Source organism: Cololabis saira, chromosome 21 (genome assembly GCF_033807715.1).
Source record: "Cololabis saira isolate AMF1-May2022 chromosome 21, fColSai1.1, whole genome shotgun sequence".
NCBI classification, from domain to species: domain Eukaryota; kingdom Metazoa; phylum Chordata; class Actinopteri; order Beloniformes; family Belonidae; genus Cololabis; species Cololabis saira.
In genome coordinates, this window is record NC_084607.1 from 33,845,106 (window position 1) to 33,860,379 (window position 15,274).

The window sequence follows — 15,274 nt, forward strand, 5'->3', positions numbered from 1 at the left end:
AACGTCACCAGCGTCATTTGTGCGACCTGTGTTTACAATTTGTTTGGCCGCCGTCAATATTTTCTTGTATTTTACCCGTTTTATATTCTAAAGTCACACTTAAAAGTAACTCCACTTCTCTGTCACTCCAAACCAAAGACTCTCGTTCATCTTGGAAGTAACTGGAAGTTACTCGTGTCATTTGTTGATGTTTTTTTCCAGGATTCTGATTGACTAGCATGACTTTATCTTCTCGTTACACTGCCCCCTGTAGGTTTGGCTGCTCATAGCACCTTAACAGATATTTATGCCGGTTCCTGGAAATTATGGTATTTTTCAAAACGTAGAGGGGGAAATATCCGTTTTTGTAAATACCCGGCTATGTGGAAACGTGGCCTAAGCAACTACAAGGTGTATTTGAATGAATGTGGTGTCAAAATAAGTCATTATTAACATTCTCAGGCAAAATTAAGATGACAGACATACAAACTACAGATGACAGGAGCTGCACACCGGTTCCCTGACAGGAAGGGTGGATGCTAACGATGTTTAGTGCTGTCGTGTAGTGCACTGATGGCAGGAAGTGGAGTGGAGCAGGAGAAGTTAAAAGCTGGTCGTGGCTTCAAAAGTCAAACCTTCATTTATCACGGAGACGTGATTCCAAGAATCAAGTTCTCTCTGGAATCCGTTTCCCGGTGAGAGCGAGTTTGTAGCTGGACTGTAGGAACGGAGGTTTGAGTTGTTCCTGGACTGGGGAGTTCTAGCGTTCCCCCGCTAACGGGTCGGCCTCTGAGGGGCGTAGGGACCGTTTCAGCCTCGCTCCAGGTTAAACTGGAGATGATGTAGTTTATGTAGGACCGTGTGGAACTACAGCCAAGTTAACCAACCGTGGTAACATCAGGTAGAGAAGCTTCCTGGTGACTCGGCTGGAAACCATTTCATTTGGTATTGATTTAAAAAGAAGCTGCTGGAATGTTGCAATGAAATCCTGGGAATGTTTTTTCCTTTATTTTAATGAAACCCCTTCAACTTCTGATGATCAGCCAGTGAAAATCATCGCTCTTAAACATATCTTCCTGACGTTTGAGAAGTGTTTGTTAAAAACCGCACCAGGCCTGTATGATCATCATCATCATGAAGCTTTGATGCTGCGACGCAAACCACCCAAACCTCGACAAGAGGAAAATATTAGATGGCAACACGATGGCGGAAACATTTGTGATGTTAGCGGTGTGGCGTTAGCAGCTGTCATGAAGCACACACACACTCGACACACACACACACACACAGAGCACGGCCAGCTCGGGGTCACGCCGTCGTACCTGGTTGGAGACGGCGGCCGTGCAGCGGTGCTGCGCCAGCTCCAGCATGGTCCGGTAGCTCTTGCAGCAGGAGGGACAGTCGAAGCGGTTGGGCCCGTCGTCGTGGATCCTCTGGTGGTTGCGGAGATACCGCGCCAGCCGGAACGCCTTCCCACACAGGTCGCACATGTAGCGCTTCTGACCGTGGATCCGCATGTGGTTGCGCAGAGACATGTAGTTGGTGTAGGGCTTGCTGCAGAAGTCGCACCTGAGTTCGGGGGCAGAGGCGGAGGTCAGAGCAGAGGCAAGGCAAGTTTATTTGTATTGGACCCCCTCGAAAAACGAGACGATTCAGCTCAAGGGGCTATCCGTTAATAAAATGTGCTTATGTATAGCACAATTCAACACAAGGTAATAGAGGGAATGTGCATGACGTCACAGATGCGACTTCACAGCGAGTTACGCCCACTGAGTGTCAGAAAGACTGAGTGGCAGAAAGACTGAGTGTCAGAAAGACTGAGTGGCAGAAAGACTGAGTGGCAGAAAGACTGAGTGGCAGAAAGACTGAGTGTCAGAAAGACTGAGTGTCAGAAAGACTGAGTGGCAGCGTAAACTTTCAGTTTGAGCAACTGGAAAACATCTAAAATGGGAAAGAGCTGTTGTGCGATCGACTGTACTCATAGATTTAGCAAGAAATCTGAGTTATCGTTTTACAGACTACCGAAAAATAAGCTTAAGAGAGACAAATGGATCGCTGCAATTCACAGAAACAACTGGATTCCAGACACCGAAAACCTGGATTTGTGGTTCCCATTTTGTTTATTTTCATTGGATTTTTGGGTAGCTAACGTTAAACGGTCAAATCATAAAGTTCGGTTTCCTCATCACTTTAATTTCTACAACAAATCCTGCCTTGAAGTCGGACCAAGCGTCAAGACTTTTGTAAGCCTTCAAGCTTTGCTTCGTGTATTTCCCCGGCGTAGAAATTAAGTAAATATAAATATCAGGAAACTGGATTCGTGGCCAAATATTAATGTCCATGGAGCACTGGTTCTTGGTAACTGTACCAAATATTAATGTCCATGGACCACTGGTTCTTGGTAACTGTACCAAATATTAATGTCCATGGACCACTGGTTCTTGGTAACTGTACCAAATATTAATGTCCATGGAGCACTGGTTCTTGGTAACTGTACCAAATATTAATGTCCATGGAGCACTGGTTCTTGGGGTAACTGTACCAAATATTAATGTCCATGGACCACTGGTTCTTGGTAACTGTACCAAATATTAATGTCCATGGAGCACTGGTTCTTGGTAACTGTACCAAATATTAATGTCCATGGACCACTGGTTCTTGGGGTAACTGTACCAAATATTAATGTCCATGGACCACTGGTTCTTGGTAACTGTACCAAATATTAATGTCCATGGAGCACTGGTTCTTGGTAACTGTACCAAATATTAATGTCCATGGACCACTGGTTCTTGGGGTAACTGTACCAAATATTAATGTTCATGGACCACTGGTTCTTGGGGTAACTGTACCAAATATTAATGTCCATGGACCACTGGTTCTTGGTAACTGTACCAAATATTAATGTCCATGGAGCACTGGTTCTTGGTAACTGTACCAAATATTAATGTCCATGGACCACTGGTTCTTGGGGTAACTGTACCAAATATTAATGTCCATGGACCACTGGTTCTTGGGGTAACTGTACGGGTCACTGTCAAGTCCAACTGCCTTTAATTTAAGCTGATAATCAGCTGTTATCCCGTCTTCTCCACTAGTTGCAGCTGTTTTTACCACTCAGTGTGAGTAAGGGGGCTGGTCCAGTGAGGAAGTGACGCCAATGCAGACTCTCTATTCAAAGTGATTTACATCAACATTAAAAGTGGCAAGACACAATTAAACAGTAAATAACAAATAAAATGAAATAAACTGATAAGAAAAGGAGGTAAAATAATAAAAAACATAAGTTGTTAAAAAAGTAAGGGCAGTAGATACAGCAGGTACATCTCATTCTTAAGGCTCAGTTATGGTTCTGCGTCACACCAACGCAGAGCACACGCCGCAGCCGTGCCGCCGTGCTGAATCCTTCTGACTTCTCCGTCTCTCCGTTTGGTCGCGGTGCAGTACCCCCCGCGGCCACTAGTTAGCGATCTTTTTCTGAATGGTTTATCCGACTTTTTCCGGTCACAGTAAATCAAAGAAATAAGGACAACTATTGTGCAAAAAAACAAAAACAAAAAAAAAAAATCACACATAAACGAAGAAAAGAGCCCTGGAAGTTCACGACTGATTCAAACCGGAAATGCTTCGCTTTCAAACGAACCAATCACAGCCCTCTCCGTCTGCGTCTCCTCGACGCGTAGTTACAATTTTCAGGAGGTGCACGTCAGAGACGGCGCAGGTGACGGCGTGTCCTCTGCGTCGATCCAAACCACACGCCGTAGGAACGGCGTCATTTTGACGCAGAACCATAACTGAGCCTTTAAAATGGCAAAAATTACATTTCTATACGGTCAAAACGTACAAAGACCGGGTCAAATACAGTATTACGACTCGTCCCGTCCCCTCAGAAATCCAATATTTCTAACTTTCACCTGAAGTCGCCGGTCTTGTGGGTGAGCTTGTGGTTGAGCAGGGAGCTGGCATGTTTGTAGGCGCAGTTGCACAAATCGCAGACGTACGGCCTCTCGTCGGATTCTGTATCATCTGACGCCGTGGTTGCTGGCGGCGGCGGCGGCGCTGCTGCTTGGGACTCCATGGAGAGACTGGAGCTGGAGAGCGACGCTGAGGACAGGCTGGAGCTGGTGAGGGCTGCTGCGGCGGACGGGGGGAGCTGATCACACCAGCTGATGGTTGAACTGGGCTGGAACACAAAACACACGGGTTAGGGCTGCTCTTCAGTTGAGTTTTGAAACCTCACACAAGTTCTGCAAAGCAAATATCAAGTACAGTCCTGTGCTAAAGATGTTACCCCCTCCCTCAAACCTTATTCTAGTGTAACTAGAATAAAAACACCTGATCGCTGTGGGTCTTACGGCTGAATTATGGTTCTGCGTTAAACCTACGCCGTAGGGTACGCGTTTTTTGGGGGTTGTTTTGGTTTTTTGCACAATAGTTGTCCTTATCTCTTTGATTCACTGTGACCGGAAAAGCTGGAAGCTAAACAAAGTATCAACTAGCGCTCTGGATTGGTACTGCACCACGGAGAAATGGAGTGATGGAGAAGTCCGAAGGATTCACGACGGCATCACGGCAACGGCGTAGGCTCTGGGTTGGTTTAACGCAGAACCTTAAATCAGGCTTTAGTGTTGATCCTTTGATGGTCTACAAAGCGTTTTCCACTTTTTCATTACTACCAAACATGATTAAGCCAAAACGAAACAATCATGTGGGCAATCCTAAGTACCCCCATGACCCAGCAGCTCGTAGAAACTTCCTTCAGCAGCAGGAAGTCTCAGATGTTTCATCAGTTCTGGTCCACCCTTCTTTCTTTGCTCCACTTCCTTCAGGTTCTTGGACGTTCCCTTCTACGCAGCTCTCTGAAGGTCCCACCACAGTCTCTCTGTCAGGTTCAGGTCTGGGCTTTGACAATTACAAGACTCAAGGTTTTGGGGGGACCTGCACTGCAAAAACTCAAAATTTTAGCAAGAATATTTGTCTTATTTCTAGTTAAAACGTCTCATTTTTAGTCAAAAAAATCTTATTACACTTGAAACAGGTGAAAATTGTTGTTTTTCCCAGTGATGATTCTTGTTTTAAGTGTAATAAGATTTTCACTTAAAATAAGTAGAAAAATCTGCCAGTGGAACCAGATTTTTTTTTGCCTGTAATGATAAGATAAATCTTGTCCCACTGGCAGATTTTTCTACTTATTTCAAGGGAAAATTTACTTGAAACAGGTGAAAATGGTCAAATAACAAGTTATTTTTCTGGTAATGACTCTTGTTTTAAGTGTAATGAGATTTTTTTGACTAAAAATAAGACAAATATTCCTGGTAAGATTTTGAGTTTTTGCAGTGTGGTCCAGGGGTGTCCTATTCGAGGGCCGCCATCCTGCATGTTTTAACCGTTTCCCTGTTCAAAACACACCCGGTTGAAGCAGGAGTTTGTCATCAAGGCCTACCCAAGTCCGTCAGTGGTCCACTAATCGGGGCCAGGGTTGCTGAAGCAGAGAAAAATCTAAACGATTCAGGACAGTGGCCCTGGAGGACCAGAATTGGAGACTCCTGACCCCATCGGTCCCTTTGGTGTTGATCTGCTGCTGAATTTGGGATCATTTCCTGTCACGTGACCCGGTTTTCAGCTTCAGACGTCCTCCCCTGGAGGACAGACAACTGTCTCTAATGAAACCCGCTTTGGATGAATGGTTCTGGTTGGAGAACTGTGAACTTTGAAAGTGTTTGGGTTCCCCTCCAGACTGACGCAGCACAACAAACACAGCTGAATGTCCCCGAGCAGCAACATGTCCAGATGACCTGCGGTCCTGCTGACCCTCAGACCAGCGCCTGACTGCAACGGATCCTCTTCAATTCCAGACAAACAGTGACGGGGGGCTTAATATTGCCAATGAAGTTTTTCCTCTTTTGATTTTACTTTTGTTAAACAATCGCAGTGAAAAAAAGTTACAGGTTCTTGTTTATTCACTGCAAAAACTCAAAAGCTTACCAAGAGCATTTGTCTTATTTCTAGTTAAAATGTCTCATTTTTAGTCAACAAATCTCATTACACTTAAAACAAGAGTCATTACCAGAAAAATAACTTATTTGATAATTTTCACCTGTTTCAAGTAAATTTTCACCTGAAATAAGTAGAAAAAAATCTGCCAGTGGAACAAGATTTATCTTCTCATTACAAGCAACAAAATCTTGTTCCACTGGCAGATTTTTTCTACTTATCTTAAGTGAAAATCTGTCAAATAAAAATGAAAAATGTCAAATAAGTTATTTTTCTGGTAATGACACTTGTTTTAAGTGTAATGAGATTTGTTTGACTAAAAATGAGACATTTTAACTAGAAATAAGACAAATATTCTTGGTAAGATTTTGAGTTTTTGCAGTGTTTGAGGGTGTATTTCCCCAACACCAAGAACTGTGATCAGATGAATTTTAGGACAAATTAGTAAATTTATGAATTAGTGGACAAACAAACGTCCTACAAACGTCTCCCATCTTCACCGTCACAGGAAGGAATCTCTTTGTTGAACCAAAATACGAGCTGCTCCAGTCGCTGCACATTTGAGGATGCAATGCTGGTGCACGATAACTGATTGCGGCGGGCTCAGAATAGATAAGCTCATTACATTTATATCCGTTTTTTTAAATTATATTTTAGTTTGGAAATAAACGTCAAGCCTGATGCTTTTATTGTGCTCCACACAAAGTGATACGGATCAGTAGGTCAAACTGCAGCCAGCGGTACGGAGACGGTACGGAGAACGGTCTGACCGGTACGTCACACAGCAGAGACAGAAGCCACTTCCGTGGTCCAGACTTCCTGCTGACCGTCGAGCAGCTCTGACCCGGAGAGGCTGGAAGATCCTGCTGAAGTCACTGCTGAGCTCCAACCTGCCGTCAACTACGAGGCTCGCTTACTTTTACCTCCAGCTCCAAATAAAAAAAACAAATCAGATTAGATTTTATAGCATCAACACAGGAAAGCAATAAATTCAGAGATCCCACCATCTCGTTAACTCGGTCTGATCAGATTAACAAGTTTAAATCAACTTTAAACAAAAGCTTCTCACTGAGCAGCCATGAATCACTGCTTCTGCACTAGACTTTCTGTAGACTTCACAGTCTCTTTCCCCAGCCCACTGGGTCTGCTGGGTTTGTTTACGCTCGAGTATGTGTAGGGGAGAGCAGCCGTTTGCTGGTCGCTGATGTTTTTAAAGCCCCACTCACAAAGCCAGTTCATTCTGCCTGTGTAGGTCTTTATTCCGCCCGGCTGCGCTGCGTGAACGGTGCAGGAGGTGGAACAGTACGACGCTTTGTTCTGCAGCCGTTCCACCTTTGGAGGTGGTAACAGATCCACGGGGATGAGCTAAATCATTGGCTTCCTGCATTAATTTTGAAACAAAATGTGATCAGATCTTAATGTAGATCACAATAGGCCAGTGCAATTTTTTTCCATTAATTTTTTAATACTAAACAACAATTATGTACCCTTATTGCTATATGTATGTTATTGTTTTATTCCCCACAAAGTAAGGAAGTAATGTTTGAATCAAGCCTGATGCATCAGTATTTTCAGATCAGTGACAGCAAACACGTGAAGCCACACATCAGAAATAAATAAATGCATCGATGCAGCCCGAGTACAAACAGTCCCTGTTTAGAAACTTTCTGTACACTCGCAAAGTTTAAATTACTTAGGTCTGGTAGTAGGACCTTAACCACACTATTACTGAAGTAAAATTACATTTTTGAGTATTGTCAAAGTATTAAAATAGTCATTTGTTCTTAGCTGGGTGGCTGATCTTTGGGTTAAAGTTCACGACCATTTTCCTGCAAACAAGTCCTGTTCCAACTCAAAACTGTTTCTATTCACACCATCTTCATCTCAAAAACTGGTTGCTCATCAAATCAAAATTTGGAAGTTTACAGCTCACACTAAAGACAGTAACAAAAACTACTCGCACTGGCTCAAAACGTGCTTGCAAACCGAGGGCGTTTGGTTTCCGTCTGGAGTCCTGAGCAGCGATCATTGCCACGCCGGCTCAAACTGAAACAGTGAAACCTCCTCTCTTATTCACTTTAGATATCCGTAATCTTTGACCGCTCTCCAGGAACGCTTTAGAAAGTAATAGCTTGGGAAACATCTTCCTTGTCCCAACATCAGTAATGACAACAAGAGACGGGGGACATCAGACTTCACTTTAACATCACTTAACTTTGACAAACAAAATCTAACATCATCAGGCCGACAAGCAGACTGAATTATTCATCACCACAACAGAGCGACTAGTCTCTGGATCCTTATGAACTGACTGCTGTTCTGCATTAATTTGTCATAAAATGTGATCAAATCTTTCAAGTCACAACAGCATACAAACACAACCATGTATTGTATTTTGTTTAAACTAAATTACGACATTCCCTTGTATCTTAAATTTGCATTGCACACAGAACTTAAGTAAACTGATCAACCACGTCACTGCAACTGATATTTTAACACAAAATAAACATCACCCATGGATGTGTGATTGTGAACAATCATTATCTGACAAGCTGACTACTCTGCTTTAACAGATGGGGAAATACGCGGGTCAGTCCCGGGTCAGGTCTTTGCAGAGGTGAACGAGTTTTTACTTTTCCTAAATAACTGAATGAGATGGGGGGGGGGGGGGCACCGACACCCCGTCAACAACAACAACAACAACAACAACAACAACAACAATTAGTGAGGATGCAGCAGCCTGAAGGTCAGTCACACCTACAACTGTTTGAAAGTGAAGACTAATGTGCAGCTGAGCAGGTTATGGAGGGGCGACACGCCGGGTCCCGAGTCCGGGACCAACACAGACCGGGTCCAGGACCAGGTCCGGGTTCAGGGCTCCCTGCCAGCAGACCGGCGTCGTGCCAAAAAGTGATTGCCTGCCAGAATCTGATTTCTTCTGATTTCTGGCCGCGGGAGCGTGCACAGCAGCCCGTTGAACGATAGCGCTAAAACGTCAGATTTTCAGATTATGAAGCTCAAGAATGAGATCAAGTCATATTTAGGTAGAAACAACTTTTCATTAACTGTATTTGGCCTTCAATCAATTTTTGGCAGGTGAAAATGCCTATTTTGTTTTGTAATGGTCCTTTAAAAGAATTAAAAGCAATCCTGTGAGCTCTAGTGTTTAGATTATGAAGCTCAAGAATGAGATCAAATCATATTTAGGTAGAAACAAGGACCAGGTCTGTGGTGGACCCGGTCCTGGACCAGGTCTGGGGAGGCGTGTTCGGGCCGGGGCTCCCCAGGACCAGGACCGGGACCGGTTCCGGGTCCAGGGAGGCGTGTTTGGGGCTCCCTGGCTCCCTGGACACGGTCCCTGGTCCAGGACCAGGTCCTGGGTCCATGGAGGCGTGTTTGGGGCTCCCTGGACCTGGTCCCGGACCCGGTCCAGGTCCATGGAGGTGTGTTCGGGGCTCCCTGAACACGGTCCTGGTCCAGGATAAAGACCAGGATCAAGACCAGGAACCAGGACCAGGGAGGTGTGTTCGGGTCTCCCTTCCATCAGACCGTGTTTCCCCCTCGCCGCCGGTACCACCACACCGGGCCGTCCTGATCATCCCTGATCACCATCACCTGTCCCGGTCCCGGGATACCCCACGGACCCGGTCCCGGGATCCCCCCCCTGATCCGGCAGAGCCCGGTCTGGACGCATCCTAACCCCAGAGGAACCAGAACCAGCGTGTTCTGGTCGAGGTTCTGGTCCAGGTTCTGGAGTGATGGAGATGCTCGGCTGCTGTAAACTTGCTGGTTCCCCGAACCACCCAGCACATGCTTCTCCCGGAGGAGAACCGGGACAGGAAACCCCCCCAACCATCACCCGGACCCGCCTAGGCCGGGCCAGCTCCCCGGGACCAGCATCACCCGCTACGACCCATCCCGACCCGCTGCGACCCGCTAGCGGGTCGGAGCGGGTCGGGATGGGTCGTAGCGGGTGGTAACGGTTCGTAACGGTTCGTATCGGTTCGTAGCGGGTGTTTCTTACTCCGGACTCGCTCGGGTCTTTCTTCCAGAACAACTGGGAGCAGTGGCCGAAAGACTCCGTGGAAGAGACGTAGTTGACTCCGTTCCGGTCCTGGAAGTCTCCGTGCGCGCTCCCCGCGGTGGTCCTGGCGTACATGGTCGGTTCCGAAGGGTGGACCTGGCTCTGGCAGAATCTGGGCCTCTTTGTCAGCTCCGTCCGAACAGCTAGCTGCTGCTGCTTCTTCTTCGGGACGATTAGCATTTTTTTTGGCGGCGGCCGCAGCGCCGCGACCTGGACCTGAGCGCCCCCTGCAGGACTGGAGGGGAAGCGCAGCGGAGCAGAGGAGAGCAGGGCAGGGCTGCTGCTGCTGCTGCTGCCCTCCTCCTCCCATGGAACTGCTGTGATACGTCAACGTCGCCGCCATATTGGATGAGGCAAGGCTGCGCTGTAAACTAATACAAGTAAATGGACTTATTTCCATAAAGCGCCTTTCTACAAAGAAATGTACGTTTTACGTCTCATTTATTCATTCACACACGCACTAATATACTTGGGAAACAGTTAGGCACCAAATATGATATATTTAATTTCTCAGATTGGCAAAAATAAGAACTTTATTGATCCCACATAGGAGTAATTCATGTTATATCAGCTATAGAGAATAAGGTAGTGCCGAAAAACAATATATATCCCCCCTCACAAAAATAAGAAAAATAGAGAAACATATTTCATTTGATTTATTTTATTTTTGTACATGTAAAAAACACTTCATGAGAAGTTTAAGAAAACAAAACAACAAAACTAAGAATTTCATCACTTGCTATCTTAAATTACATGTGCCAAAAAAGGAGTAGGAAGAAGTTTAAACTTATTTAATCCAATTCACTGATCATTTAACCTGTATTTATAAATACTCACACACTGTATTCACATTGCTAAATAACAGTATTATTATTATTATTATTATTATTATTATTATTATTATTATTATACATACACATAGTTGAATATTTCTATATATTTGTACACACATGCCCATATACATATGTATATAAATATACTTATTTACACTATACTGTATCTGCTCTATATCTATGTATATATCTACTTACACACATAACCACACACACACACACACACACACACACACACACATATATATGTATATATATATATATATATATATATATATATATATATATATATATTCTGCTTTATATATATATATATTCAGCGGGCGAGCCCACTCGATGAGGCGTCTACGTATATATGTCTATGGCTGCTGCGATACGTCAACGTCGCCGCCATATTGGATGTGGCAAGTAAATAGACTTATTTCCATAAAGCGCCTTTCTACAAAGTAATTTACGTTTTACGTCTCATTTATTCATTCACGCACGCACTAATATACTTGGGAGACAGTTAGGCACCGAATATAATATATTTAATTTTCTCAGATGGCAAAAATAAGAACTGTATTGACCCCACATAGGAGTAATTCCGAAAAACAGAGCGACTAGAGTCTCTGGCTCCTTATGAACTGACTGGTTTTCTGCATTCATTCGTCATAAAACGTGATCAAATCTTTCAATTCACAACAGCATACAAACATAACCATGTATTGTATTTTGTTTAAACTAAATTACGACATTTCGAACATGTATATAAATATAAAAATAAACTAACATCTTCATATGCACATAGGTTCGAAAAAGGAGTAGGAAGAAGTATACACTTTTTCCTAGTTCCTACCCCTTTATAACTCTATGAATTTACATTATTGCTATTATTATATCCAGGGCAGCTGACAGTCCTGCCGGGGCCCGGGACAAACTAATCCAAGATGGGCCCCCCTGCACACGGATCTCTCCTCTTCCTCTCCTCCCCCTCTGCTCTTCAGGTTTTTATACAAGCTAATGGACGTTAACATTAGAGATAGCCAGTTAGGTTAAGTTACAAGGTTGGTAAACGTTGGCTGCGCTGTTTCTTACCTTGCTCTATGCTGACTTTATTAATTCCAGCTTCACCGTCACCACCTTTTTAAAATATTTGTGTAGAGAATCTATGAGGCCTCTATTTTCTTCTTCTCTTCTTCTCTTTTCTCTTCTTTTCTGAGCACCGGACTTGTGCTGACTGGACATTTTGACCATTCTAATGGTTGAATTAAATGATAACGTCAAATTTTGATCAGCGGCCAAACCATTTTTGTGTTGGGGGTTCTTGACCACAAGGACAATTAGGAAGAAAACAAATACCGTATTTTCGCGACCATAAGGCGCACATTTTTTTTTTTTTTTTTTTTTAAATGTGCCGGGCGCCTTAAGAAACGGTGCGCCGTGTCTATTACCTGAATTACGGTAATGTGAGGCCGGCCACCATGAGAACGGTAAAGGGAGAAGGGGGCGGGTGAAGCCCCCGTGAGTTGCGACGTGAATGAGACTCCACTGAGCTGTTTAATGCGTAAACAGATGATAAAGACTTTTAAGGATTTGCTTGATGTGTAAAGTGAAATAAAATACAATCAAACTAAGTTTTGCTCCGCTCTATTTAAATAAGCACACGTTAAAGGTTAAAGCCTCGTGATGCGCGCTGTTGCAGCCGACTTCCTGGTTCCCAAAGCGGTCCGATCGACCTGTTTCCCGGCAGCTTTGCGAGCAGAGATTTCTGGGGTCTGTCTCAGGTCAGATCAGCTTCACACTCCGAGATTTGCAGCCAAATCTGTCGGTTACAAACCCGGTACCGGATCCCGACATACCTGCCAACACTCCCGATTTAAGCGGGAGTCTCCCGATTTTCAACCATTTCTCCCGCCCTGCTCCCGATTTGTAATTTCTCCCGCTTATCTCCCGATTTTAAAGTGAAATGAGTCAATGGTGTTTCACGTGTCGGGGTTCCTGCATGGATGTATTATATTAACGGGTTCCTGACAAACCTGGCAACCCAACCCAAAAGCACTGCCTACGTCCAAGCTCCGCCCCATGGAGCTGCTGCGACACGTCAACGTCGCCGCCATATTGGATGTGGCAAGACTGCGCTGTAAACTAATACAAGTGAATGGGCTTATTTTCATAAAGCGCCTTTCTACAAAGAAATTTACGTTTTACGTCTCATTCACACACGCACTAATATACTTGGGAAACAGTTAGGCACCAAATATAATATATTTAATTTTCTCAGATGGCAAAAATAAGAACTTTATTGATCCCACAGTAATTCATGTTATATCAACAAGGTAGTGCCGAAAAACAATATATCTCCCCTTACAAAAACAAGAAAAATAGAGAAATATATTCTCTCATCAGCAAAGCATTACATAAACATATTTAAAAAAAATTCAAGTTACAAAATAACATATTTGAACCATTTTCAGATTTTTTCAGTTATTTTGGAAAATGGTTAAAATATGTTATTTTGTTATTTGAAAATTTGAAAATGTGTTTTGTTTGAGAAAATGCTTTGAAAAAAAGCTGAGGGAAGAGTTGGTGGAGAATCAAGTCATAGCAAGCAAGGATCTCCCACAGGAAGATAGAGTTGAAGGTTCTGGGTTCTTCTAGGGAAAGAGGAGAGGTTTACAAATCTGGCATCACTGATGAAGGCAATGGTCTGCATCCCTCACAGCAATGCAGGCTCAGAGAGCTCATTCAGCATGGTGAAAAAGATCCTCACAGGAAACACAATGAGTATGGATAATTCTACTCTTTGCACACTCCTTTCTTGCAGGATAAACCATACCAGCCCTGGCCACAAGTATGTACCCTCCAAGAAAGTGATTGAAGCTGCAAAGTCTGACACCTACAATTACAACAGGTCCTTGGGTGACAAAGGGAACCTGGAAAATTCTACAAATATTGTATTTTATTGTTATTAATACTAAACTTAATTGGCTCCAAGAAGGCTGTAGAATCATTTTGGGAGGTACATTTTAGCACATTTCATTGTAGCTATGGATTTAAAGCTCATTAAAAGTCGCCTTGTTTATATCAGGGTGGGGATGTTGTGAGTGGAGCATTCCAACCGCTACCCCAGAAAATCTCCCTCTTTTTCACAGCCCAATGTTGGCAGGTATGCGACATGCGCGGGTGTGTATTCGCGGCGCGACACACACAGATTCTCATGTATGTGGTGCTGGACTGGCGCAGCTGATGGACAGAAACCTATGGGGATTTTTAAAAGAAAAACTTTGCATAAGACGTTTCCAGCCGGAGTCATTATAAGGACGAATGAAAAGGGGGGGCTTGATGAAGGGATGATGATCAAGAAGCTGATTCCAGGTCTGCAAATTCGGACTGGCGCAGCTGAATCAGCGGAGCTCGTGTCGGATACAAACCCCGGTACCGGCTCCCCGACAGCGCGTGTGTGAGCGGGTCCAGCGCGGCGGAGCGGAGGAGGACCAGCGCGGCAGTCCCGGGACGCGGGACCCGGGACCGCCGCGGGACCAGCGCGGGGTGGGGGGGGCGGACCGGGACCGGGACCCGGTCCAGCGCGAGGGAGCAGACGGGGAGCGGACCCGGTCCAGCGCGGGGGGAGACGGAGCGGAGCGGAGCGGGACCGGGGACCCGGGACCGCCGCGGTCGGGATCCGCAGCACAACGGGGTATGAAAAGTTTATTTAGTCTTGTGCTTGGCTGCCACGCTGATGGACAGAAACTGCCGGCTATGGTGATTTTTAAAAGAAAGGCGTTGCCTAAACAGACTTTTCCAGCCAGAGTGAAATGAAAAGGGCTGGATGGATGAGGAGATGATCGGGTGGCTGAGACAGGTTTATGTGCAGCGCCCCAGTGGTTTTTTTTAATTCTTTAATGCAGAAACAGAATATGAACCTTTGAAATGTTTGATTGATGTGAAAAGTGAAATAAAATATCAAACTAAGTTTTGCTTCCGCTCTGTTTTTAGCGCGTGTGTGTTCTGCAGCGCGCGTGTGTGCAGCTCCGTCTACAGAGACGGCGCCTTTTGGGTCGGTGCGCCGTATGTGTGTTTTAAAACCAAAAATGACACACAAAACTGAGGGTGCGCCTTTCCACACAGTGCGCCATATGGTCGCGAAAATACGGTAACAAGCTTTTATGTAACTCAAATACTACATATTTTTTTCCACAAATAGGCATATTTTGAAACATTTTGAAAAATGATTCCATAATTTAATGAGAATATATATATATTTTTTTTTCAGTTCTGGGCCCCCCCTTACCCTGGGCCCGGGACAACAGACCCGTTTGTCCCCCCCTATCGGCGGCCGTGATTATATCCATATAAATATAGTCTATATAAATACAACGTAAACATATATATACCCTTTATTTAA

The 15,274-nt window shown here is 44.5% G+C and overlaps 1 protein-coding gene across 1 annotated transcript in view; it reads right to left on the minus strand.

The window, feature by feature from the left end:
* LOC133422181 (zinc finger protein 646-like) overlaps positions 1–10,290 on the minus strand; it is a 30,645-nt gene extending 20,355 nt beyond the window's left edge. Inside the window, exons 1-3 of the mRNA XM_061712122.1 lie at positions 9,995–10,290; positions 3,891–4,159; positions 1,302–1,548 (exon numbers count right to left, since the gene is read on the minus strand). Of these exons, the coding sequence (XP_061568106.1) occupies positions 1,302–1,548; positions 3,891–4,159; positions 9,995–10,234 (756 nt within the window). The 5' untranslated portion in view covers positions 10,235–10,290. The remainder of the gene's footprint in view (positions 1–1,301; positions 1,549–3,890; positions 4,160–9,994) is intronic.
* Positions 10,291–15,274: the final 4,984 nt, after the last annotated feature.